The 26810-nt window shown below is 43.7% G+C and overlaps 2 protein-coding genes across 5 annotated transcripts in view; one reads left to right on the forward strand and one right to left on the reverse strand.

Moving 5' to 3' along the window:
- The first annotated feature begins 185 nt into the window (after positions 1-185).
- On the forward strand, positions 186-18744 carry Csrp2 (cysteine and glycine-rich protein 2). The gene is given in 6 exon segments (NM_177425.3): positions 186-233; positions 11547-11659; positions 14615-14783; positions 17062-17191; positions 17832-17925; positions 18458-18744. Coding segments are annotated over 5 exon segments (582 nt in total). The 5' UTR covers positions 186-233; position 11547; the 3' UTR covers positions 18535-18744.
- A 2220-nt stretch (positions 18745-20964) lies between these two features.
- Zdhhc17 (zDHHC palmitoyltransferase 17) overlaps positions 20965-26810 on the reverse strand; it is a 63736-nt gene continuing 57890 nt past the window's right edge. For all 4 annotated transcript variants that reach the window (XR_015624322.1, XM_087558478.1, NM_001039340.2 and 1 more), the window contains 4 exon segments: positions 26478-26561; positions 25372-25529; positions 24665-24759; positions 20965-23699 (listed from right to left, as the gene is read on the reverse strand). Coding sequence is in view for 3 of the 4 variants with exons in the window: in XM_087558478.1 (XP_087414604.1) it covers positions 23561-23699; positions 24665-24759; positions 25372-25529; positions 26478-26561 (476 nt within the window). In the remaining variant the exon portion in view is untranslated.

Consider the following 26810-nt stretch of genomic DNA (forward strand, 5'->3'; position numbering starts at 1 on the left):
TCGGGGCCAGAGCTCAGAACCCGCAGCAGGAGCCTAGCTCAGCGCGCCGAGCGGAGACCTTCCGACAACCCGAGGGGCGTGCCAAGAGATAGGCGTGGCTAACGAGGCCACGCCCAACACAGGTCTTTAAAACCGGGCGCGCGCGGTCCCGCCAGTCTCCGGATCCGCCCGCGGCTTTCCTCTGTCTAGACCTCCCTAGCTCCGCCCGCCGCGTGCTCCCGCCTCCCACTCGGGTGAGTCCTAGGAAGCCTGCCGCCCCACGGTCCCTGTCATCTCCACCCCTGCTCCTGACTGTGCTCCCACCCATCCTCCCACTTCTGCCCCATTGCGGGGTCCACTAGCACACCAGCTGACGCCCCCAGGTCATCCCTGCCCTGGGACCTGGTGTCCTTGGGGCAGGTAAATCATCCCCTGTGACCTTTATTTTCCGATCATGTTCTCTGGGGGAGAGGCGAGCTGGGAGTTTCTCGTGGCCACCAGTCCCTCTTTTTGAAGCCCCAGGCTCCCTCCCAGGGCTGATTCTCGCCTTCGGGTAGGAGGGGGTTAGAGGCTTCGGGGCTCCTCTACCCCAAGGGTGTGCATGCTCAGCCCTGCCGACCTTCTCGGGAATTGGGTGGGTGCTCTGTGGTGGGCGTCTCCGTAACCCGCCGAGCTCCAATTCTTCTCCTGTGGCGAAACGGAGCTCCTGGCCAACGCCTTTGTTCGGTGGTCTCTACCCACCCCGCACAGACTCTTAAACACAGAAGAAACCGTAGTGAAATTCCAGTTGAACATTCCTAGCTTTTCCTGCTACTTTCTATCTTTAAGGTACAAATAAGGATGAAACATGGCTTGGTTCTGAAATTCTGCAACAGGTCTAAAAGTCACAGTCTGGGTTCAGAGCTGGATTCTGGTATAGGCATGGGGGGTTGTAGGGGAAGTGCTCTCGAAACTTCTGCCCCCTTGGAAGCCAGGACTTTGAACTTTATTTGTTTACATGATTACTCAAAAGTTTGACCTGTTTTGTTTGGGCTGCATACATTTTTACTTTATAAGTGCGTTTCGGTACAGAGGCGGGGGAGGGGCATACTGGATGTAGTCATTTTTTAACTTGGGCAGCAAAAATAGTTAAATTATTGACTTTCCAATGTGTGTTAATCTCTACTTAGATTAAAAAGGAAAAAAAAAGAAATTAAAAAGGACAAGAGTCTTGTACCTAGATTCTTCAAGAACGAGTTAAATGGTAGATTTCAAAAGAAAGACTCATACAGTCTCAACACTTCATTTGCACACAAGTGATATTTGGGACCCTGTTCTCTGACGTTCCCTTGTAATTATTGCTGATAATTCTTTCTCTACTTCTCAAGGCTTTTTGATCCAGGTATTCTTTGTATAGCCCGGTGGCCATAGGCGTATACATCCCATGAGTCTCTGGAACATTGTTTGCTTAGTTTTATCTTGAATATGTTTGGAGCACACCTCAGTACTTGTTAACTGAATAAAGAAGGAGGGAACAGACGAGGTGCAATTGCTGGAAGCCGTAGATTAATTACCAATTAACAGATTTTAGCCAACACGGTTTTTTTTTTTAACACCATAAATTGCTAACAGATTCCTCCCAATTTTGTTTTGAAAATTTTGGCTGATATGGAATATGTCAAGACCATGCTCAAGTCAGTACTGATTGGAGGACCATCCTAGTGAAGTTACACAGTCCTGGACTTGGGAGGAACTGTTATCTTTATTAAAAGATAGCATAAATGTTCGTATCAAGTAGGGGGACAGGATACTAGGTCCAGGCATAACCCTGTCAATACATAGCTATGGAGAGCCCAAGCCCTTTCCTTTCCTTTCTGTCACAAATGAGATGGATGAATGAAATGGAGAGAGGGAGCCCTCTAAGGGAAAGGAGGCATAGTGTGGAGAGGGCAGAAATTGAAGTGTGACTCCCAAGTCAGTACCTGTTGGTTCGGTGCCCCTAACAAGTTAATACTATCTGGTCTCAGGTACTTCCTCTTATGAAATAGGTCTAACAGCATCTTTGCTGGGGGTTGGGGGAAGGGAAAGGGTGTGTGTGTGTGTGTGTGTGTGTGTAATGTGTAAGTACAAGGTTCAGCCTTAGGGATATGTATGTGGATAACTTGTGATTTTAGACCACCTTCTGCACTTTCTGAAACTTGAAGGGAAATAGTTCTTGGTGGAAGTCTCCTCAGAGAGAGATGACTTCCACTTGAACACCATCTCCCAGTTCCTCCCTCCATCTTCAGACGTTCAGAGGTTTCTTCAGGACTCCCTCACTGCCCACACTGGCAATTTGCTTGCTACCTCCTGGGTTCTGTTGGGTGGGAAAAACCTGCGCTTTTTGTTGTGTGTTGTTTGTAGTACTTGGGGGCTGAACCCAGGACCGTGTAAACACGAAACAAGGACTTGGAATGGAGCCACAATCAGCCCTTTTCATTTCGAGACAAAGTTTTGCAGTTTCCGAGGCTGGCCTTGGATTTTACTTAGATCGTCCTGTCAGAGTCTTCCCAACATGCTGGGATTACAGATCCAAGCCTGGTCCAAAACGTTTTTCAATTTATAAGATACAGCACGTGTGACTGAGTTTACCAGTCCCCAGATTTAAAGGAGTTGAATTCCTTCCATTGAAAATCATGATCTAGGGGAGCGCTCCTCATTCCTCAGTCTAGGGAAGCAAGGCACAATCTCTGGCTGTTACACTGTACTGTTGTAAGCTGTCCAGGAGGAACCATAGCGTATTGTGTGTGAGTCATTTGCAGAGACTGCTGGGTCCTTGCACTTTTGGGAGCTCCTTGTGTCAACAGAACTAATTGCTTTTGACTAGCAATAAATGTTAAGTCAGATTACGATCCGTCAGGGTAAAGGGCCTTGACAGTTAACTGTAGGAGAGATTTCCTGGTGGCTTCACAAAAGAAAGATGGAGAGACTTGATCCCAGTGTAGCAAGTACCAAATCTTTGGCAATGACCACAGATGGTAGTGCCACTGTCTCTGTGGCTGGCGGTGAGCTATTGGTGTTCTAAGTCAGATTGGCCATCCTGTTGTCATAGTTAATATTTACCAGCTTTTCTAGCCATAAAAATGGGAATCATGGTAATGCCTACTGCAGCTGTGAAGACTGAATAAATGACTTAACGCAAATGAGTATGGCAAACATCACAGGAGTACTGGTGGTTATGACTACCTGCTATGTAACAGGCACTATGGTAGGAGTGTTTTGCAAATATTGTTTAATCTCAGAACAGCTTTATGATATAAATAAGCGTTATTTTCATTTTTAAAATAAGAGAACCAGCAGGTAAAATGCTACCAATCTTTATCATTTGCCAAAGAAGCAGGAATCTTGGCATCTTAATCTAGGTTCGCACTCCATGTAAAGAGGGTGAAGATGTTGAATTGTTTGAGTAGTCAGGTATCTCTGGTCATAATCACAGATTCAGGATTGCTCTGGGGTATGTCGGGTCCAGAGATTACCAAACTTACAGCATAGCTGCGTTTAATTACAGAATGTGACTGGGCAGGTACCGCCCACGTCTCTGTCAAGAATTTTGCTGTCCTCCCGTTGAAGGCGTTGTGGTGAGGACATGCATATTAGTTAACACAAAGAGGCCAAGGTCACTGGGTTGAAGGGAGGTTTCTTTCCATGGTGAAATTAGACTTTGGTGAGCAGAGAGGACAAGAAGGAACTTCTTGTTGAAAAGTCACACTTTCAGGGCATTGATTGCCCTCAGTGGATGGAGGAGACCTGGATGGGCAGGAATCATTTATTCCTGTGCATAGAATATGGGAACTCAGAGATGGAGAACTCTTGGTGACTTGAATGGTCTCGACCTTTAAAGTCCTTGTTAGGGGGAAAAAATCAGAGGAGTTTTAGGGATGGCTTCGGAACATCAGTCTGAATTGCTACTTTGGAGGTCAGTGACCTCAGCAGGCATGCACGGTTGAACGTGGTGCCATATCCAGGCCAAGTGGTGTTCCTGAAGAGGTGGCTTTAGTGGAGTCACTGGCCCTTTCCCAGGTACTGTCGCAGCTTAGAGGTTATGGACTTTGCTAGGTTCGCAGGAGTGGGAACTGGCTTTTCAGACCTAAGTACTTCAAGTTCTAAGTTCCACACTCATTGTGTCAGACTGGGAGTGTTAATAGTCTCATGGTAGTGTGTACTTCAGCGTTCACGGCAGACATTGTCACAGTGATCTTTCGTGTACAACTGGCACTGAGGTTAGGTTTCCTCAAGGGATGTGCTGTCGTTTATGTAAGATAAAGACATGTCAGTAAAACTAAAATCGTGATACAATTGTTTACGTAGTTTATGTGTGTGTGTGCGTGCGTGCATGTGTGATGTAAACACTTTTGTATGGGTGTGGCATATTCAGGTGGAGGTCAGGTCAGTGTTGGTGTCTTCCTTGATCCCTGTGTATTTTATTTATTGTTTGCTTGCTTGTTTACCTATTCATTTTGGTTTTTCCAAGGAAGGGTTTCTCTGTAGCTCTGGCTGTCTATCCTGGAACTCAGAGATCAGTAGACCAGGCTGACCTGAACTCAGGGATCCGCCTGCCTGTGCCTCCCAAGTGCTGGTGGGCCACCACTGTCAGGTTTATTTATTTTGGATAAACTATGGCCTGACCCTGCGGCTCTGATGGCTAGTCAAACGAATTAGAGAGATCTGCCTGTATGTTCGGACTGTATGCACACGCTGCTATGGCCAAGTTTTGTGTCTGTACGGGGATCAGAAGTCAGATCCTCATGAGCTAGTGCTTCCAGGCACCGTACAGACTGAGCTGCCTCAGCCCTGTCTGCATACTTTTAAAAGTCACTTCATGTGTATGAATGAATGATATGATATGTATGATATGTACCACAGGAGTGCTTGGTTCCTGAGGAGTCCAGGAGGTGGTGCAGGCTCCCTGGAAGTGGAATTACAGAAGGTTGGGAGTGGCTGTTTGGGTGCTAGGAACTGAACCCAGGTCCTCTGGAAGAGCAGCAAGTGCTTTTAGCCACGGAGTCACTTCTCCAGCCTGTTTACATATCCTTACCACCAAAGATCAAGTCCCTAAGAAACTGACACTCTTCCTTATAACTCTGTGTGTCTGTGTGTCTGTATGTGAGTCTGTATGTGAGTGTCTGTGAGTGTCTGTGTGTGAGTGTCTGTGTGTGTATATGTGTTGGAGGGTGTGTTTGCTCATGGCTGACAATGTCTTTAAGCTGTCCATTTTATAATTTTTGAGACAAGGTCTCACCTGGCATGGAGCTCAGTGCTCTTTGGTTGGTTGGTTTGGGTTTTGGCTGGTCTGGTTGGCTAGAGAGCCCCTGGGATGCTCCTGTTTCCTACCATCCCTAGCTCTGGAACTACAGTGCACGCCATCCCTCTTCTGTGGACGCTGGAGATGTGAACTCAGGGCCTTCCTCATGCTTGTGCAGAAACTCTGGCTAATTGAAGCATCTCTCTAACCCCTAACTCCTTATCTTCGGCTCCCAAGCCAGAGTTTGGTATTCGGCTTATAATGCGGTTTGGTGCTTCGGTTGGAGTCCAGATCATCAGTCCCGACTGTGTGAGACATGTGCTCACCGAGGTTCGCCTTCAGCCCCTAGGATACAGTGTGGAATTATGTTTATATTGAGTTCTTCATAAACTGCAGTTATACAGTGTTTATAATCCACCTCTCCCCCGGAGGAACCGAGGAGCAAAAATGAATTTAGAAGTTAGACACGGGATGAAGGAGGGAGTGAAGTCAGATGTCATCATAGGCAAGGGCTAGGAGTATAAAGAGAGAGAGGAATATTTATAATGAAGTTTATGGATTCCTCTGGGCTTCTTGGCATATGGCCTGTAATCCCAGCTACTTGAGAGACTATTAGGATCTCAGTTCATGGCCTCACAGAGCTAAGAGCAGGTTCATGGCTAAAAGAAGCAACAGCTTAGCGTCTCAACATTTTTAAAAGTAAAAACTAGGCCGGGGGCTGTCACAATGGTTGAGCACTTGCCTCGAGTGTGTAAGGCCTGGAGTTCAGTTCTCAATAGCACACACAGCAGCTGAATATTGTGAAACATGGAGAGCCGCTGTCATGGGAGTGTCTGCTATCCCAAGCCTGTCCCAGCAGATTCTGGGAGCTCTGTAAAGAAGATACTGCTGTCTCCATTTCCAGCTGACACTGTGTAACACTTTGTTACAACTGTGTTACACTGTGTTCGCTACATGGTTACTCAGGGCCAGGGTGAAGATCCGGCTTTCTTAGAAGGGCGGTGATAGAAGCAGTAACAGTTTACCAAGACAGGATGGCTCCTTTCTTGGCACCACTGTGTTTACTAGCTGAGAATTAGACTGCATAAGTAGCTGGAGCAACAGAAGGAAAATCCCCAGGCTAGCAGAGCTGCAACCTACTTTCCAGGAGCCATTGTATTAGGGACAGTGTCGCTAATGAGCATCCTTTAACAAGCCACTCTTCCCCAAGTGTGGCTCAGATGAGGCTAGTGTATACAAATTCCCCCCTTTTGAGAGAGTAGACAAGTTTCTCGGGTAACAGTGAAGCCTTTGATGTGGAAGTGTCGAAGCTGGAAGCGTTTAGATTTTAAATCTGGATGTGTTCACAGAGACACCCGAACTCTTAGTATGAGACCAGGTGACTTAAACTCCTAAACGGGGGCGTGTACACTTAAACACAGGGTTCATTCCTTTTAGGTGCCAAAAACAGAACCAGCAGGACAAGAATGACTTGGCCTATGGCGCTGGAGAGATGGCTCAGTGGTTAAGAGCACTTGCTAATCTTGCAGAGGGCTGCGATTTAGTTTCCAGGACCCACATGATGGCTCAAAACCAGCTGAAATACCAGTTCCACAAGTCTGTTGACCTCTCTGGCCTCTATAGGCACTGTACCCAATACATAGATATGTGCCCAAAAAAACCCAAATATCGAAAATAAAAGATCTAAATGTGCACGCATGCACACACAGACAGACAGACAGACAGACAGACAGACACACACACACACACACACACACACACACACACAGAGGGAGGGAGATGGCTTGACCCTTGTGATCACTTTGCAGGTCTTAACGTCACACCAGGTGAGTCAGATTTAGCCTCCAGTCATGTCGTCTCAGAAGGGTGGGTCTCTTGGATTTGGGTTGGTGTTTTAGCCTGAGGAGAAGCAGGACGGGAAGGAAAGGTTCCACCTATGTATTGACATGTACACCAAGCAGTTTAGTCCAGTGCAGTGGGTAAATTCTAGTTCTGGAAGTTACATTGAAAACCCAAGAACAAGATTAAAAGCAGAAAAAGTCCACGTTTGGCCTATGCCACAAGATGTGTGGAAAGTGGGAATTTATCTGCTCTCTTAACATTCTGTGAGGGCATGGGTTTGGGGAAAGGCACGCAGCGCAGATTGCTCCGTGCAGATCGGTCTGTTCTGATTAAGGGCAGCTGTTGTAGAGGAGCCGAGCCAAAGACTTGGAGGAAAACGAAGCCTTGCATTTCTTAAAAATATGCACGGCAATGCCAAGAGTGACAGAAGTGGAAGGTTATCGTGTGTTCTCCTGCCAAATTCAGGTCTCGTCCATAGGGGTTCAGGCTAAATGTGTGAAGTTGAACTTCATTTCTTTAGACAGCCAGTGCTGTAAGTGGGACCATTGTTGTACGTTTTAATGTTCAGGAAAGATGATTATGAGTGACTAATCAGCTAAGCCTTTTATTTATTTTAAACACTGGGGCTCTGCAGCTATGCTGTTTGAAGGTTGTTCTCTGGGTTTTCTTAGGGACGGACGCAGGATTTTATCTTATCTTTACAGCACCCCTGTCCTGGTACCCTGCTAGGATTATAAGATGAGCGCAACACTGGAAAAAAAAAAAAAAAGCCCAAGCCAGTCAGTCTCTTTGCCTCTCCCCCGCCCCCGTCATGGAATGCAAAACATATAGCAATTGACTATAACTACCCATCAGAACATAAGTCTGACTGAGGCTTTCTGAAGGATGTGGGGGGGGTGTTGTTTGTTTGTTTGTTTTCCTTGCCTATAGCAAAGAAGAGGTTCTTCAAAAATCCTACAAAAGCCCTTAAGATGGATGGGACCTTAATGTCTATGTCTAGATCCAGGCAACAGGGACTGGTAGCAAGTGAGAGAAAACCGAGATGCAGTAGAAGCAGAAAAGCTAAGAACATAGTAAGCAAGATGCTATAGAAGGCCAGGGCATTTCCTGAAAGTAGGCATGCTCACACCCGGCCTCAGTGACATGCACACCTGCGTAAGAGCAGACTTACGAGTGAATGTCTGGTAACTGCTACCACATACAGAAAGGGGGGACATACTAACCCCTTAGACGAGATCCAGACTGTTTTCCACTGGAAAGAGCAACCTAAATAAATGGTCTGTTAACTATGTCTGAGCGTCATTCAAGGACAAGTTGCTCTAACCTTGGTCTTGATGGAGCTCTGTTTCCTCGTTGAGATTGCTCCAAAGACAGGTACCAGGGTCAAAAAAAGCTGGCTACCAGGATGATATCAAATTGCCCAGTCTTAATATGATGGGGCACAGCTCAATAAGAGTAGTGCCTCAATAGCCAACTGATTACTTACAAGCCTGGTCTTATATGACCTCTGGTCTCATGAGGGACCCTCTAGCAGATGTCACTTACCTCCATGAACACTGCAGAGCACAGCTAGGTAACCATAGAGGCCAGCACAGTCGCTAGCAATCACTAATTGTACTGCAAACTCAAGCTCATGCAGGCTGTTGGAGCTAGGATTCTGTGTCTTGGGTTTATGGTCAGGCTTAAGTTTCAATCAGAGTTTAAACAATAAAGCACCTGTTTTCACAGAAGGGCATAAAGGACAGACACAACATCAAAAGGGGAAGCGGGAGCGGACGGCTTCATGGCAAGCCTTGTAACACTTGTAGATCCTTGGATTCCTTTTATGCCTGTCTAGGCAGAAGTGGTTTCTTTTTGCAAATTGATACCAGGACTTGGTGCTAGTTAGTGATATCAGTCAGGTCTTTGTGTGGAAAATCGTTAATACTGTTTATTTCAAGGAGCAGGCTCTGATCTCACATAGTTGGAAGCTCAGATTCAGTGGCTTATGTAACTAAGGGGTTCGGAAGAAGCTGAGTATCGCCAAATCAGGAGCTCCAAGATTCAGCACTTCTCTCTTCCTAGCTCTGGCACTGTGGGGCCTTGGGTCTTTGTTTACAGTAGCCAGGGCTACTCTTTAATCACCCCATTCTAAAGCACTGCTCTGGGTTTACCTTTCACTGAGCTGGACTGGCCTCCTGAGGTCTTGTGTTCATACCTGGTTGAGGGTTGCCATGGTGTGAGTGGTCGGTTTGGTCCAGAATGCCTGCTGAAACCCAGTCCCCGGGGAGGTAGGGCAAAGCAAGATGAGGACTAAATGGATTGATGCCACTCTAAAAAGGCTTGTGGGAGTGGGTTTCCTTTCTTGCTCTTCTGCCTTGTGTCTCTGTGTTGAAGACAGTTCTTTGAAGCAGGGACCAGGGTTCCTCAGACAGACGCCAAGCCTTGGTCTTGCATGTTACTGCCTTGATAACTCCGAGAAATACATTTCTGTCCTTTACAGACCATCCAGCCTGAATCTGTTAGAGCAGCACAAAACAGGCTAAGACCGGCAGAGTCAGTGCCCCGGAAATCAGTGCTCTCAAGCTGTACGCGGTGGAGCTCTATGCAGGGATCCTGCTGATATGACCTGTTTTGCTCACCAAATGACCTGGCACGAGCCCAAACTCCCACAGCAGAAACAAGACACTGGTGCCTGGATTGTTTCTTAGCAGGCATTGCAGATATCTGGGCTCTTGAGAAACTCCAGATAGTCTCTGGTTGGTCAGAGCCTGTGTTTGTCTAGCTCATCATGTAAGCCCCTTCCTCCTGCCTCGGGGGATGTGGGGTTCATCCTTTCTTGCTAAGTTGCCAAAACCAGGCTTCTGTCCATACACCTGCATCGTACAATGCTGGGTCTGTCTGCCTGGCCTGTCTCCTGGCCCCTATGCTGACATGTTATTGTGTATCAGGATTAGGGTTTCCTGAAGCAGATGGTGACTACGCACACTCATTGTCATCGTGGCGTAGCATTAAATCTTTGGTGTCTTTGCTTTTGCTATAGCATACCTGAAGCTGGGTTCCATTATAAGGGAGTTTGTTTCGGCTAATAGTTCTGCTGTCCCGCGTGTGGTAGTAAACTGGAAGGGTACATTGGTGCCTTTATACGATGAGGATGGAGAAGTGCCTTCAAACAGGTCTCTACTGTGAGAATTCACCCCCTCTGTATGTGTAGTCATGGAACCCCCAGGAGACAGATGCTACCACTAGGCCCCCACCCCAAGTGCTGCCACATAGAGAAAGTAAATTCCGGCAGTTGTCCTGAACACTAATGACAGACACTCGAACTCAAGTTTCTAATCCCTTGCCTGAATTTTGACTTGAACTGATCATTTCAAACCTATGTGAACTAAGAGAGATGCTCCCTCCACACTATGCTGGATAAAAGTCTAGGGGCGGTAACCAGAAGAGGGACAAAACACCTTGTATTAACCGTATAAATATTTAATAAAGGTCTCGTCAGGAAACCTAATAGAGGTCTGGACCCACTTAAATGATTGTGTGGGAAATCGCCCTCAAAGATGGGAGCTTTCCCCAGCACCTCCGTGTGTTTTAATTTTTTGCATTTGTAAATGAAATGTCAGCTTTTATAACCAGCCACTTTTCTAAAGAGGCAAGGGCCACATCCAGAAACTTAGCAGGCAAAGACTGCAGGTAGCCCTCACAGAAATGTTGCCCTACATCACAGACGGTCTGGGATTCCACATCACACCAGACCACATTTGGAGGCTGTCCCCACATACTTGGACAGTCACTGCCGAGGAGGGTCTGGATAGCCTTTTCTGTAGATCTGACAAACCTGCCAGAGTGGGAAAACCAACTGTTGGCTGGACTAAGGGCTTTCGGGGTTAGTGAAGCGCACAGCACCTTACTTGGCAGCCATCTGGACATGTTTGTTGTGGTGACCGTAGGGCTTCCATTGCTACTGTTGTAGCCACAGAAAGCTATGTGAGCTCTAATTGGACTGAACACCACCGGGTCCACATAAGTATGTTCATTGCTTGTGTACAGCAAATGTCTTTGCAGTGAATTAAACATGTAGCAAAGGACCATACCTAAATGTAAGCCGAGTTTTTAAAAGGTTCGTTAAGAACTGGGTGTGGGGGAGGACAGACAGACAGTGTCTGCCTCTCCATGCCCGTATTAATTCCTGTGGATTTTAGGGGCTTATTCTGCATTGTACTTTGGTGACCTGTCTCTTCCACTGGATGCAAGGATTCCTTTGTCTTCTAGAAAAAAAGAAAAAAAAAAGCGGCTGTCTGAGCCAGTTTCCTAATGAGAGCTATAATTTGGGAGTGGAGATGAAGCTATTTTTGAGGAACGCAGGCCTCTGAAAGATGTGGTTTGGGTGGTTCACGGAGAAGCTCGAACTGCACCGTCTCCTGGGCTAAAACACCCCGTAGGGAACTCGTAAAACAAGCCTCCTAATGCATCCTTTGTTCCGCAGAATGCCTGTCTGGGGCGGTGGAAATAAGTGCGGGGCCTGCGGGAGAACCGTGTACCACGCTGAAGAGGTGCAGTGTGATGGGCGGAGCTTCCACCGCTGCTGCTTTCTGTGCAGTGAGTACCGCCCCTCCCCCTCGTCTGCGAACAGCTCCAGTTCACCTCTCAAGGAAAAATAACACTAGCTAAGAGTAATAGTTTTAGAGTGACAAGCTTTTATTCTTCTTCTTCTTTTTTTTTTTAACCGCTGAGTCATCTCTCCAGCCCAATAAGTAATTTTTATGTCTTTGATCTTAAGGCACTGAATACTGAGCCTGATCCCTCAGTTCTGGCCATTTGGCCTTTTCTTCTGTCACCTCTGTGTCCCCGGACCCGACAGTCTGGCACCTACCAAAAGTTTCTGGCACACTGTGCGTTTGGCTTGGTTTGGTGGGTCTCAACCTTCCAAATGCTGGGACCTTTAACACATTTCCTCACGTTGTGGTGACCCCCTCCCCCCAGCCATACAGTTATTTAAGTTGCTGCTTCATAACTGTAAGTTTGCTACCATTATCGGTTGTAATGTGAATATCTGACATGGGAAATCTGATGGGGTTGAGACCCACAGGTTGAGAATCTCTGCTCTACAATATTGCTTGTTAGTTGCTCATGGCAACCGGTAATCTTAATTTGGAAGAGTATGGGATACCTAGGTCCCTATGGGCACACTGCGATTATCATAGGTGTGTGGGGTAGAAGGAAGTAGGGCATAAAACAGCATGTATATGTGTGTTCTGAGAATAAACACACCCCATGAGAGAAACAAGAAGAGAAAAAAACCCCTCAGAAGACACATAAGCCATTTCAAAAGCCATGGATAGCTTCATGGCCTGAGAAAGTCATGAGTCAAACGATAGGATTTTCTTTAATTAAGGATCCATGCATGCATAAATCTGCCTTATTTACAGATTATACAGCACAAAGTACTGTAAACAGCTACATTTCAAACCTAAATTTGCTGGGCCTGTGCGTGGTGGTGCATGCCTTTAAACCCAGCACTTGGGAGGCAGAGGCAGGCGGATCTGAACCTGAGGCCAGCCTGGTCTACAGAGGGCGTTCCAAGCCAGTTAGGCAACAGCAAGAAGATACTGAGACCCTGTCTCCAAAAGTTGCCTACACTAAGAATTAAGCTTGAGGGAAGAAACTTTCAAATGTGGCTTGTCTTCTTTCCATAGGAGGCAGCATTCATGTTCTCTGGGCTCATGTACAGCGTGTGTTTCACAGACAGTAGAAACTAACAGAAAGCCGTGGTTATGAAAAGTAAAACTGGGGACTGGAGAGATGGTTCAGTGGTTAAGAGCATTGACTGTTCTTCCAGAGGTCCTGAGTTCAAATCCCAGCAGCCACATGGTGGCTCACAATCATCTGTAGTGGGATTCAATGCCCTCTTCTGGTGTGTCTGAGGACAGCTATAGTATACTCAGATAAATGAATAAATCTTTAAAAAGAAGAAAAGTAAAATTATTACATGTGCTTTTGGGGGTGGGGTAGGGGGTAACTTCATAATGGCTACTATCCCTCAGATTTGGTTGAATTATTTGTTTCCCAAGGTAGCAGATTTTTTTTTCTCTGATGTTTTTTGTTTAAGAGAATGTGGATTTCAGCAGGCATGTAACTGAGCAAAATGTTGGAAATCTTGAAAGGCAAATACTTTAGAAATCGGTCTCAGTTTCTTCTAGGGTAAGCCCCTGGTGGTTGTCCCATAACAAAACCAGTATTTATTTACTGTCAGGTTTTTCACTGTCAGCTCTACTCTTTCCTAACACTTGTCCGCAATGGCAGAAGCCTTAACAAGGTAACTCAGGATAACTCGGAGTCACGCACAGATCCTGAGAACTTGCTGCAGAGGGATGGGGGATGGCTATGCAGCAGGTCGTGGTTTTAAACCTGCCGTGGTAACTCACATCAGTTCTATCAGTGAGCGATATCCCGAGCCCTGTTTTTTAAGAACAGATGTTGTGTATATTTGCTATGTTAAGACTATTCAGCCTTAAGGACAGGCAGTTAATATTTTTTAAGGAACTGCACTTCAGTATCGATCCTCAAGTTGGGTCCACGGTGGCTGCCATTTGTTCTTCTAGAGAACACTTTAGGGTGGTAGAAGCCTGGCATATAAGAGCCAGCTCTTTGTCTGCCTCCCCTCCCTCTTTTCAAGGGGGCAAACCCCTTCTTTCTACTCCACTAAGGTTTGATTTCCTGCTGCCCTATTTGTCACCAGTGAGTTCCCTCACCATGTCTTTTTTTTTTTTTTTTTTTTTTTTTCCCTCAAGCCAGTTTGAAGTTTTAGAAAGTGAAATAATGTCTGGATATAGCATGATGACATTTGGCAGTTTTATGAAGTGGGGTCTGTAGAAATGTCTTGTGGTAAGAAATCCATCAAGAAAGAATGCAGCCTTCTAAGAGACAGGGAACACAAATGCTGGCCCAAACCACTCGATTAGTTTCAGACCCACTTATCACTACCGGGAAAGCCGGTGGGGAGGTGGAAGGATGATTTTTCTGTTCTTCATTCTAGACTAGGGATGAGAGCTAGAATTCTGGATTTAGATTGTTTTTCTTTTTTAAATCCAGAGGATGCTCTTAGGGGTGAGCAGCAGAAGCAACTGCTGGGCATTCACAGCTCTTTGGTTCTTACCAGGCTGTGATGTAATTAAATTTTTTAGTGTGACAAGGCAGGAAGGATGAGTGTTAAAAGCTGAGAGGAAGGGTTTGCAAGCAAGGCATTATTGATTCACTCTTTTAATAGGCACTTCTAAAACTCCCTTCTCTCCCACCAATCAGGAAAGTTTGAATCTCTGATGTTGAAATTTTGACATTCTTATGAAGCAGCTACCATACACACCACTGAATCTTCAGGTGAAGTGGGCTGTGCAGACAGGCTGGCTCAGGGCTGTTGGGAAACCTCAGGATAAACTGTGGAACGAGACAGCTTTTGTCATTTGGAGGCACCACTGTTTTAAGTTACAGATAAATACATATATATACACACACATATTGGAACAATGTTTAAAATCCTTCTTCCCCTGGGCTTAGTGGTTTGCAGGAAAAATTTAGACAGCACAACAGTGGCAATTCATGATGAAGAGATCTACTGCAAATCATGCTACGGAAAGAAGTATGGACCAAAAGGCTATGGTTATGGCCAGGGCGCTGGCACGCTCAACATGGACCGTGGTGAGAGGCTGGGCATCAAGCCAGAGAGGTGAGAGAACGTTTGTTACTCTCGTAAAAGTTGGTAGAGCACTTACTGTCACTCAGGCGCCAGGAGCCTGCATATTCTGCTTAAACTAAGAAAGCAAGATGTAGCGTACCCTCTATTAAACACTAATGTAAACACTGTGACATTCTCCAATGTCAAAATATTGACAGTCTTATATTTAAAATCTCAGTAATTATTGTAGGGACTTCTAGCCCTGGGTTTATAGCATTTTAACTGCTATCACGAAAACATGAGTCTCAAGGAAGGTGAGCTAAAGTAACATTCCACAGCACTTTGGAGATCAAATATCTTAAAAATTAGTGTCTGAACTATGAGATGCTTCTCGTAGGCAATTAAGCCATCCACGGAAAGTCCTTAGTCACTGTTTCCTCAGGAAATTATGATCCTTCAACTTCGAAATTGAAGCAATTTCCTGCTTCTGATGATTTGAGGGCCAGATTTGAAGCATGTCTTCAGTACCAATACCAGAGGACCTGAGCGTTAATCCATTCAGGTTACCTAAAGCTTTGTTCCCATGTTTGGAATTCATTTGGAATGTCCTCTTCCTATTTCCTCCCTTCTTTCCTCTCTCCCTGTTTGTGAAATAGGCTCTCCCTGTAAGGTCCAGACACAGCCAATAAAGCCCCAGTGAACACTGTTGAAATGTACTGTACTTTTGTGTTCGCCCATTAAGTCTGTTCCTGATTCCAAGGGTTCAATTTGACATTTTTCAAAATACACATTACCCTAAATCTTCCCATCAATGAAAACTAAATTCACAAGACCTTCTGTTTGTAACCAGAAGTGGAAAATCTCGATGAGGAAGCTGTTCTTTCCGCCCTGTCTCCACCTTTTCCAATAATAAGCAAGCTCTATGTGCACGCCTACGTGCAGCGGTAGTCCTGTGTTCCTTCTGGCTGGGCCCTGCTCTGTTCTTCCTCTGGGATCAGGTCTAAGGAATTCCTTCTCCCAGAGAGAAGGAATTATGACTCAACACCAAGGCCTGCCTTGGTTTAATACACAGATTAAGAGCTTCACAGGGGCTCCTTGAGTGGTAGCTCTGAGGGGAAGAACACTGTCATTAAGGCTCACAACTTACTAATCTATCCCATAAGCAAGATATTTAACATCTGAGGCCCCATTTCTAAATCTGTCATGAAGACACACACCCTATGAAGTTGTTTAAAAGCCAGGGGGAGATGATCTGTTTAAAGTTCTTAATGACATACCGGGAATTTTTTTCCCTAGGACTCTAATCTTCCAAGTGTTAGATGTCATTTTTAGCAAGTATTTAAAGATCACTTTAAAAATAATAGTATCAGTAGGTTTGGAAATGATTTGAACATATACCAGTGTTAGGCACAACTGAAGAAACACACTGTGAATCCATACTTTGAATCAGCCACACACACACGAGACTCCAAGACAGCGATCTAGCTAACAAACCATGGAGAAAACGCCTGCATGATTCAAACACGGAGTAGTGAGAGGTGAGGGGGCAGCGAAGTCTTTGAAAAAATTATTTAACTAAAAAACCCAGCACTGCTGTATTAAGATTTTGACATGACTTCTAGGATCTGTGTACTTCAACGGTGCCGTGCAGCCAGCGTACCTCTTGACTCCATGCTCTAGTGTGACTGCTTATTAGTGGGGGAATCAATCCTGTTAAATATGATTCACCCGCATAGCCGTGAAGAGCGATAAAAATACCACCCTGACACAAGGAGCCATAAATCAGACAGCAGACTAACAAGCAAAAGTGTTTTTCAAAAGTGATTTCCAAAAGTGTCCCCACGAAGAAACAGCCAGCCGAGTCACACTTCACCTGCTAAAGATCAAATACAGCAAACAATCAGGGAAACATACCTACCTTCCCCGGCTGTGAATGAAGTCTGCCCATGTGTCTACAGGTCTGCAGGTCTTTTAATGCCAGAATTGTTAACGTCTGAGCCTGCAGTGTCCTGTGACTCACAAAGCTAAGATCAGGTTATATTGCTATGCCTATGGGGGAGAGGTAACCGTGTAGGTAAGGCCAATGCTAGGGACACAATACACTGTTCACACTCAGAGGGGAAGATGCATATGCAAGTTTCAGGTTCCGCTTGACTTTCCCTAGTACTAATGATTCCAGACCCAGGTAAAGTTAGTCCAGCCGTGAGTACTTGGGGCCTTTATTTTCTGAAAATTCTGGCACCGTCCCTGGATGGCAGTGAAGTTCCGAAGTTCCTGTTAGCTTATATTTGGAGAAATATTGACTCATTTGTTTTCTCCTTTCCTTTAGTGCTCAACCTCACAGGCCTACAACAAATCCAAACACTTCTAAATTTGCCCAGAAATATGGAGGTGCTGAGAAGTGCTCCAGATGTGGGGACTCTGTGTATGCTGCTGAGAAGATCATTGGAGCTGGAAAGGTAGAGTGCTGTCGCTAACGGGTAACTGTAAGACACACACACGTATGCATACAAACACATACACATACACAGAAAGACATACGCATGCGTGCAGACACACACAGACACATGCATACACACACGAACACACACAAAGACAGACACACATACGTGCAGACACACACATACACACTTCCATTTCCCACTTAGGCAATGTGTTCTGGTTTAAGATTAAACATTTCCAGCAAAATTTCCATTAGAATCATTAATTTCTGGAAGTGGAAGCCTTACTTAACCATCATATTTAAAGGAACCTGTTTTCTCTTAGACAATCTGCTGTGTACAGGTTCTATAGTTTAATCAGGGCCAGGGCCAGGATACCAGAGGATTGTTAGATACCAAAATTTACCGCTTAATTCTTTCGAGCTGCTAAATTTTAAGCCAGGAAGGTGGCAACTTCGAGAAGCAGAGCCTGCTCCCAGGCAAACAGCCCTTTGTGGGTGGCTAGGATGTGGGCAGAAAGGAGGGCCAGCTTTCCAGCTGAGCCAGCCGTAGCATGAGGAGGTTGCTTGAGCAATGGTTTTCCCAGACCACTTGCAGCATCTAAATCATACCTCTTAGACAGGCCTCTTAAAAGTCCTAATACAGCTGTCTCTTCCAGCCCTGGCACAAAAACTGTTTCCGATGTGCCAAGTGTGGGAAGAGTCTGGAGTCTACAACTCTGACTGAGAAGGAAGGTGAAATCTACTGTAAAGGTAGGAACTCATCTCTGCTGTCCTTTAGTAGTGAACTACCCGGTTCATGAGGCACCTAGTATAAAGCCCGCTGGAAACAGAAAAGGAGTAGACTTTACTGATGTACTAATACCTTTTTGAAAATCAGACCCAGATATGTTAGGACGGTGATTAGCTATGTTAGGACGGTGATTACGCCCTTCCATTCCTATGTGTGCGTAACTCACACGGGGCTGGGAATCTGGCCGAACGGTATGCTTCTGTGGCATTCACAAGGCTGAGCCCCATGCTCGGCACTGCGTCCACTTTTGGCTTCCTGCTGTAAGCCAAGCATCTGAGCATATGAAGGTAACACACACAAGATAGCTGGAACTCACGCAGCTCAGCAGGATCGTCACGAAACTGCAGTGGGAATTCCTGGACCTGATTCAAACAGGGATGCTCAGAGCAAAGCACATTTTATATCCTAAACTGACCTCTGGCAGAGCCTCCAGTTTGCTTTTAAATTCATGGGCATTTGTTAATGAACTCTAACTCTCCCTTTCCTTTATAGGGTGCTACGCAAAGAACTTTGGGCCCAAGGGATTCGGCTATGGTCAAGGAGCAGGGGCCCTTGTTCATGCTCAGTAGTGGTGTAAACCCAGTAAGCATGGCAAAGAACCTCCATTAATGTGGATGGCCTTACCGCACTCAGGCTGTGCATCGGCCAGCACTCAGCACTGTGTAGCACACACGCTATGTGCACAATCGGGCTGGACAGGAAGCACTACACTCTCCTGCCCATCCGCTAACGTTTAAGAACGTTCTTTTACATTTGGAATAAAATTTTGGTTTGATTTGGATAGCGTCTCTTAATTAACCTTTCAGAGGAGCTGTTGCGATTTTAGATGGTGGGAAGTTATCTGGTCCCCTCCTCCAGTGAAAAGCAGTCTCCTGATTTAAAACAAAAAACAACAAACCATCAAATTGTTAAAAAAGACAGTTCCTTTATGCAGTAGGCGAACATTTGCACTTTGCAAGTTGGACATGGTTTTTAAAAAAAAAACATTTTTACTTTTTAAATTTTCATGCATATACATACAACACAACAACCTTTTTTGAAGGCACGTTCACTAGCAGTTTCCCAGGCTTCTGCTCCCATGAACAGATAGGCAGAGCTTCAGCTGTCGAGATGCCGTGACTCATGGTTATCGAGCTACAACCACCACTTCAGCTGCCTGGGGCCGGCATTGTCATTCAGCACCGCTTTCCCTTCTGTTCCAGTCAAGCCTGCTGTGGTGACTCTTCATTGTCAGGACAGCTCCTCAGAGTGTAGATGGAAACTACCTACGTCTGTGACACCTGGGTGTGAGTGGTGGGCTGGGGAGGTGGCTTGGAGAACGTTGGGGAGGACCCTACCTCAAAGGTGATCAAGTGAAACACCTGACGTCAGCCTCTGCTACTCACATGGGGGTAGCGAGGTCCCCAGTCCCCACAGGCAGAGCATTACTGGGGCTTGGGCTAGTGCACTTTACACGGAGGGTTTTATTACTAAACTGAGCACGATCTAGCCTTGCCTAACAGATTTTTAAATCTAAACCAAAAAGATAAAGTCTGTCTAAGAATTATGGAACTAAGTTCAAAATGTTTACAAAAATATCTAGGAGTGATAAAAACAAATGTCTAGGTATGAAAAGAAGAGGGAAACCCATTAAGAGCATTCCATCTACAATGCTGGGAACTATCAACAGCCACTGAAACTGACAAAGTATGGGGGAAAAATAGGGCAGGGAGTTATGGAAACACTTACCCTGCAGGGAAAAGTAGTCAGGAAGTGCTAGAAACCGTTCACACAGAAAGCAACAGTGGAACTCCTACAAACAGGATTGCTACCTTGCTGCCCACGAGTAGCCGGAACAGCCTAACTGAGATTTCTTGGGAGGGGGTGGGGGCAGAAAAATATCTGAAGGATGACTGAGAAATTTCCAAATTTGGTAAATTTGGAAAATCTATAGAACCCTTTTGAGGCTATAAATGCAAATGACTAAGTTCTAAAATAGGCCACCTTTTAAAACTCCATCAAGGCAGGAGTGGGGATACACATTTATAATCACTGCTATAACCCTGGGAGGCAGAGGCAGGCAGACCCGTGGCCAATGTATGGTGACAGCTGACCAATGTCAGTGAAGCTGACTCAGCAAAGCACACGTCCAGGTCAGAGGCAAGGGCTAGAGAGTCAGGGCTAGCCTCCCTGCGTTTGTGACTTAGACCAACGCTGCATGTACTGCTTGCAAATACAGATTTTTCTCCTTTAGAAGCCACATGTATGAAACAAACATATAAGCACTTTGTGAAGCTGAGGGCCGATTTCCTAACAAGCCCTGTCCCCAGATGCACCACTTTTCCCGATATTCCTATAAACCAGAACCCGACATCTGATGGGAAAGACCTACCAATCTGGCAGGGACAGACTCATGAATAATGAAGAGAGAGAGTGCATCGTACAGGCATGGAGTTCAAACCATTGTCACAAGTTCTAGGCAGTTCTGGAGCCTTTCTATCCCATACCACAGTTAATTATGAACTGAATGTTAGTGCAGCCTGACACCCTATTGACATCCCCAGCCTCACAGACCTCGGGAAATGAGACAGGACAGGAGAGTCTCATTGTAATTCTGCCTTAGGACAGGAGAGTCTCCTCGGAATTCTGCCTTTCAAATTTGCAAAAGAAAATGCGTTTGTTTGCCACGCCTGGCATTTGAAGGACCCAGGATCAAAGTTTGGTAGGAGTCATTTTGTAAAAATAATTCTTTAGACATACTTACATTCAAAATTCAGATTTCTATTCTTCCTGAGGTCCAGATTAACTCCATGGTATTCAAACTATACTACGGAAAAAGGTTGTCTTTTTATTGAAAAAGATTTAGACACACTCAGCCAGAAGTTTTAGAATGCCAACAGTCTTGCTTTTGCAAATCCCTATAAATCCTGCAATTGATTTCAATCTGATCAAAACAGAAATATAGAATCTTCATATCACATTTTATCAATTTCTTCTAAGTGAATTGAGCAGACACCACATTTAAGAGTCAATATTTATTTTGATTAATATTTTACAAAATTTTGACAGGTTTAAATTATATAAGGAGGACTGGTTTATTAAACACTTTACAAGTTTTTCTTTCCACAGAGTAACACAGTAAGTAGCAGAATAATACTTGGCACAGTTATAAATAAAGAAAATATAAAACAAAAACATTCATAGCTTAAGTAGGATGCTTCTTTATGCCTAGTATTTAAATAAACTCCTACAAACAACAAAAATATGAATGAAAAAACTCCAAAGAACTTAGTCCCTCCTTCCTAAAGGAATCCAACTGACCAGTAAGAATGCCCCTGAAAGGGAACCCTTCAAACACAGCCTGAGAACTGGATTCAACTGGCCCTACACACAAGCCCTCCAGAGTCTCTTCTATCAACGCGCTGTGTCTGAGACCATGTGACAACCTGTTTCGGATGGCGGTGAGACTGAATACTCAGTCCGGCAAGCATCCCCTCCCAAATACTGTCCATGGAGTCACACATCTACGGGGTTTGTCTGCTGTGCTGAGAAGCAGCTCCTGACTGAAAGAATACTGTACCACAAAGAAAGAACATGGTAACAACATTCTTACTCAAACTGAGGAAACCACCACAGTCTGTAACTGTTGATAAAAATGTATCTGATAAAAACTGCAACTGAGTCTTCATGTGAAGTGACTCGAAATATAAAATTAAAACAAATCCTAGCATTTTATAAACTTTGAATTTAAAAATTACCTAAAATTTCCCCCCATTAATAGCCAAAACTAGCAGACATTTGTACAGTTGACCAATTTTTTACATTCTATGACAAAATGGTACAATGCTATTACCACCCCACACCCATCTCTTCCCTTTTCAAAAATAAAGTACATATGCCAATTCTAATATTAAAACCCTCGAGTACAATAAGGGTATTTTCTGGGGGTGACTTAGGGTCACAGACATTACTATAAAATGGTGGTACCTGGAAATGCTGAGCATCGCTATGTACATGCCCGCTGCTCCTCTTAGAGAGGCAGGCGGCGCGCCACTAGATTGCTGTAATACCTGTGAGCAGCATGGTACAGGTATACTAACTTACCTAGCACTGGACATGCAGTGAACTTGCAGGGTATAGTGCTTATTAACAGCAATATCGAACATCACTAGAAGCTCTTACTATCTCCCTTTTCTTTTGGTTGGACAAAATGAAATGAGCAGCTTTAAAAACACTAACACATATAGACACAAAGAGAAAACTATTTGATAAATTATTTATATACAGATACACAATCTTTACACTGGTCTAGGATGTCAGTCTGACCCCGCCCCTAGCCCCTCCCACAGGTTGTGAACCACAGTTTGCTACAGCATGTATGAGGGCTAACCCGAGTCTCCCTGTAAACAATATTCATGGAAGCAGTGACAAATCAATCCTGAGGGTGTGGAAACGCTGCAACAGAACTTGATCAGTGCGTCACACTTAACAGTAAGGTCTGAGAAGGCTTCAGAAAGTGTTACCAACTTCAAAACATATTCAAAAATTAAAACAACCCTGGGGTTTAAATTTCACCTTCTGATAGGTCATTTAAAGAAAAAGAATATCCCTAGCTTTTCATTTATTCGCATGTGCTATGTACAGAGATCATGCTCCATTTTTAGCCTAGACTCCATTATTTTGTCTACAACTTATTTTTCAGCTCAGAATTTAAAAAGCATATCCACTTATCTCTATTAATAAAAAATTTTGCATTAGCTTATTTGTTTTGCTTCTTGTTGAAAATCCACCTTAACTCTTTAAAAAATTGGGCTGTTTTGCACATGAAATTCAAACCTAATCTATGCTTCTCTGGACAGCATCTGCTAGTATACATTCTATGCGGTGTATCATGCATGCAGTAGGGCTTCAAATTTCAACAAAATATTATGACTTAGTATACTCATGCAAGTGCTTTATTATCAGACTATGGGACCTCAGAGCACAGTCACTAGAAATTATTTCGCTGAACTAGAAATAAGCCAGCATCCCAAGAGCTGGAGGCAACAGAAGAGCAAGCCCGTTTCCATGAACATTATTTTCCCGTGCCTTGGGGACACAGTACAGCAGACCTCTAATAAAACCACATGATTTTCATCACAGTATTTACATGTACATCTAAAATGCACATAATACTAGTCATCGAGTTAAGACAATTTTCTTGGATTAAATGCAATACTTGTAAGTACTGCACAGTACAATTTAGCTGTATAACGTAAATTTAGTTTGAGTTATAACAACATTTATCCTCAGTATTGCCATCTCTAGTAACAGAATAAGTTCAGATTTTCATGAAAAATGTTATGAGAACAAAACCAAAAAGTAGAGTATGATGTGAATTCAAACATTAAGAACTGTGAAAATTCCTCTTATGATCTTTTCTTCCTAGACGTGGCAGTGTGTTCTGTCCATGTTTGCTTTTGTTAATAAAGTACTGAACGAAGGCTGTCAAGTTCACGGTTAGCCCTACATATAGCATGCTATTTGTTCCAAGGATGTGGATCCCAGGGAGAGAGACAGGGACAGACAATCTTCAGGCCCCACTCAGCAGCAATGTTTCCTGGCATACGGATGCTGCTACACCAGCTGGTACCCAGATCCTGATATTTGGTCATACTCTATTGTGTATTGCCTGGTCCAGTCCACGATAACAGGACGAAAGAGGCCACAGCATCGAAATTCAAAGAAGTCTATAATATTCCTTACACATCCATGGCTAAAATCAGACCCCAAAAGAAAGGAGAATTCAGTTAGTATGAATGCCTTAGTGATGTCTATACACTTCTTATGCTAACATTTTTTTCTAAGCTTAAAAACTCAGGCTGCTTGCAAGAAAGAAAGCAGTTTATTACTGCAAAATGAATATCCATATCTGTACCAGCATTTGTTTTATTCTTTTTAAGATAATACACAATAATCCTTTATAGTGACCCAACTGTCCACTTCAGTGCCGTACATATTATCTGTTTCTAAAACACACAACAACAACAACAACAACAACAACAACAACAACAACAACTACCACCATGGTTCAAAGATTACTGGCACTTTGCCAATAAACCAAACTAGGTTCAAAATTGAGAAAACAATTGATTATACAGTCTAAATTTGACAATGGCCTTTAATAAAATTAACAATCTATATAAAGAATGTCAGGTGAGCTCAGGGACTTAAAACACTTGAAAAGCTGCCCACTTTACACCTCCACACTATAGTCATGCTCTACGCCGAGTCTTCCTTTATGTAAAGGTTTGTTTCCCTTCAGAAGTATACAATAACTAATCATACTACAGATGTTTGAGGGACAGTAGTAGTCTTACAAAAACCCTGAACTTTAAATATTTCGTGTAATTAGTGCACAATTACTTGTAAGCATCGGGTAAGAGGTTAACTTTACAGTATATATTAAGAGTAAAACTGTATATTGAGTTAATGTGACAGATTCTACGTCACAGTTATGATGAACTGACTAATGTCACTTCTACGAAACCTTAAACCCAGTAATAATTAAATCAAGTATAAGCACAGCTAAAAGAAACGTCCCTGCCTCAGATGTTGTTGATAAAACACACACACCTATAGAAAATACATCCCTTTGATGAGTTACTAGCCATTTTCAAGTTTGCCTTCTAAGGAAGCATGTAACAAAGGGAAATACTACATTTATAAACATATACATACTTGAATGGGCTCTCTATAGATGTTGTTGTAACTTTAAAGTGCTTGTATCTCCTGGCATTCATTCTTTCATTTGTAGTAATACCTAAACATGTTATCTAAGAAGGAAAGAAGCAGTCCATTAGCATTTATGAACACTTAATAGAAACCAAACTCTAGCACAGAAAACTGCTTTTCCATAGGTCATCAAGCTATTTCCCTCAGTATCACTTAAACTGTGAAAGTAGCCAATTAAATATGGAAGTTCTGTACAACCAGGCTGCTGCACACAGCACACACCAATAGACACTGTGAGCACAGTCGGCCCAGTCTCTGAAAGTAAGTGCCCAATGCCTGTAATCCTAGCATTCAGAGAGCTTAGGCAGGAAGACCGAAGAGTCAGCCTGGTCTACAAAGGGATACTGTCCCAAAAACCAACGAGAAAGAGAAGATCCACAAAAGACCTGAATAAATACTGTTATAAACAAGAACTCAGTGTCATTAAAATAAACACAAAATTAAGTCTCTCAATGTAAGCTCATGTATGTCCCACTGCAAATACCCCCAATAAAGAGTAAAAAATCTTCTGAAACCAGTACAAAAGAGAAAGGAGGCGGGAAGAAAAAGCAAATAAAAAAAAAAAAAAAAATCCTTAACAAGCCAGAGGGGCTGGAAAGAGAAGTTTTGCAAGTTTTACTGTTGACACACTAAGGAAGAAGCCTTGCACACACCTGGTACATCTGACACATGAGTAGCACGGCCACCCACATGAAATGAAACACACTGTTCAGAAACATCCAAAACATCCAAGGAGAGCATGTGGCAATCTGAGTAATATATGTCCAGAAGCCATCCTTCGTGTACGTGGTCTCACAGTGAAGTCCCCAGTCTAAAATCGGAACAAGCGACACATTTACTCTTCCAGTCACCTCGGGTGTTCACTGACAACAGTCTAGACTTAACTCATGATATAAACAGCAATTGTTTCTATAATCTTAGTAATTCTATAATACAACAAAAACATTACAAAACAAAAACTGAGAAAAATGGCTGCTAAACTTAAAAACCATTCCTGCCTGTTAAGAACAAACAGTATGAAACTGCTATTTCATGTTCCCAGTACTGGAGGAAAGGTTGTCTGTAAACAAGGTAAGTGATACGAGGCAACTCGTACGGAGGGATTTTTCTCACAAAGCTGGCAGAAGAAGGATTAATGCCTTGCGGCAGGAAGTGCCCCTTGTTAGGTGTGCTGACTTAGAAATCAGGTAAAGTTCCTGGGCCAGACCTTTTCTCTTCTCTTTGGGGTCTGTATTTATTATTGACCTTTCATTTACTGCTATCCCTATTTTTCCATGTGCAGAATCACAGGAACCAGCATCTTCCTCTACACTCTTAGGGCATTAAGCCCATTGATAAACAGTAACTTCTGAAACCTGCTACCACTGCCCAGCAGGCAGTACATTATACCATATTTGTGAAATATTTTAAATTTATGCAAACTTAAATGTAAGTTTGTTTTATCAACTGTCTGGTGGGAAAGAGGAGCTAGCACAGTCACTAGAGCAAGCATGTGACTGTGAGATATTAGTGTATCTGACCCAGAAACTTTCCAAAGCTTATTAAAACAGCAAAGGGGGCTCACTGACCACTGTACTAGACACCAGATACATCTGATAAACAGGTTACCTTACTGTTTCCTTTACATTTCATTAGATGCTCCAACAATAAATTTTTTTGTTAAAAGATTTTGTTTGTCATTACATTAATTTGTCAACACAATAAATGCTAAGTATATAAACACTTATGTTTTAGGAAGGCAGAAACTAATTGTACTCACAAGAAACACAACCATAAATCATCCAGCAGATCATAAAAAGCAAGAAGAATAGGTAGCCCATAAAGTATCTATGGTTGCCTGCACCTAAAACAACACAGAAGCAAGTGTTTTCAGCTAAGAGAAAAGCAACTGATCACCCCTCACCAGGAATGCACGAGGGGTGTGGTATAACTTGGATGGTAATCACACATATTATTTATTTTGTAGAACAGTTCAAGAAAATTGTTGTAATAACAGTTTTAAAATAAGAATACATTTGTCTTTAAAAAAAAAAAAAAAGATACATTTGTGATGAGAGCTATGATGTTCATTCTGAAGGCAAGGGAGTCCCCA

Source organism: Rattus norvegicus, chromosome 7 (assembly GCF_021556685.1).
Source record: "Rattus norvegicus strain SHRSP/BbbUtx chromosome 7, alternate assembly SHRSP_T2T, whole genome shotgun sequence".
Lineage (NCBI taxonomy): Eukaryota > Metazoa > Chordata > Mammalia > Rodentia > Muridae > Rattus > Rattus norvegicus.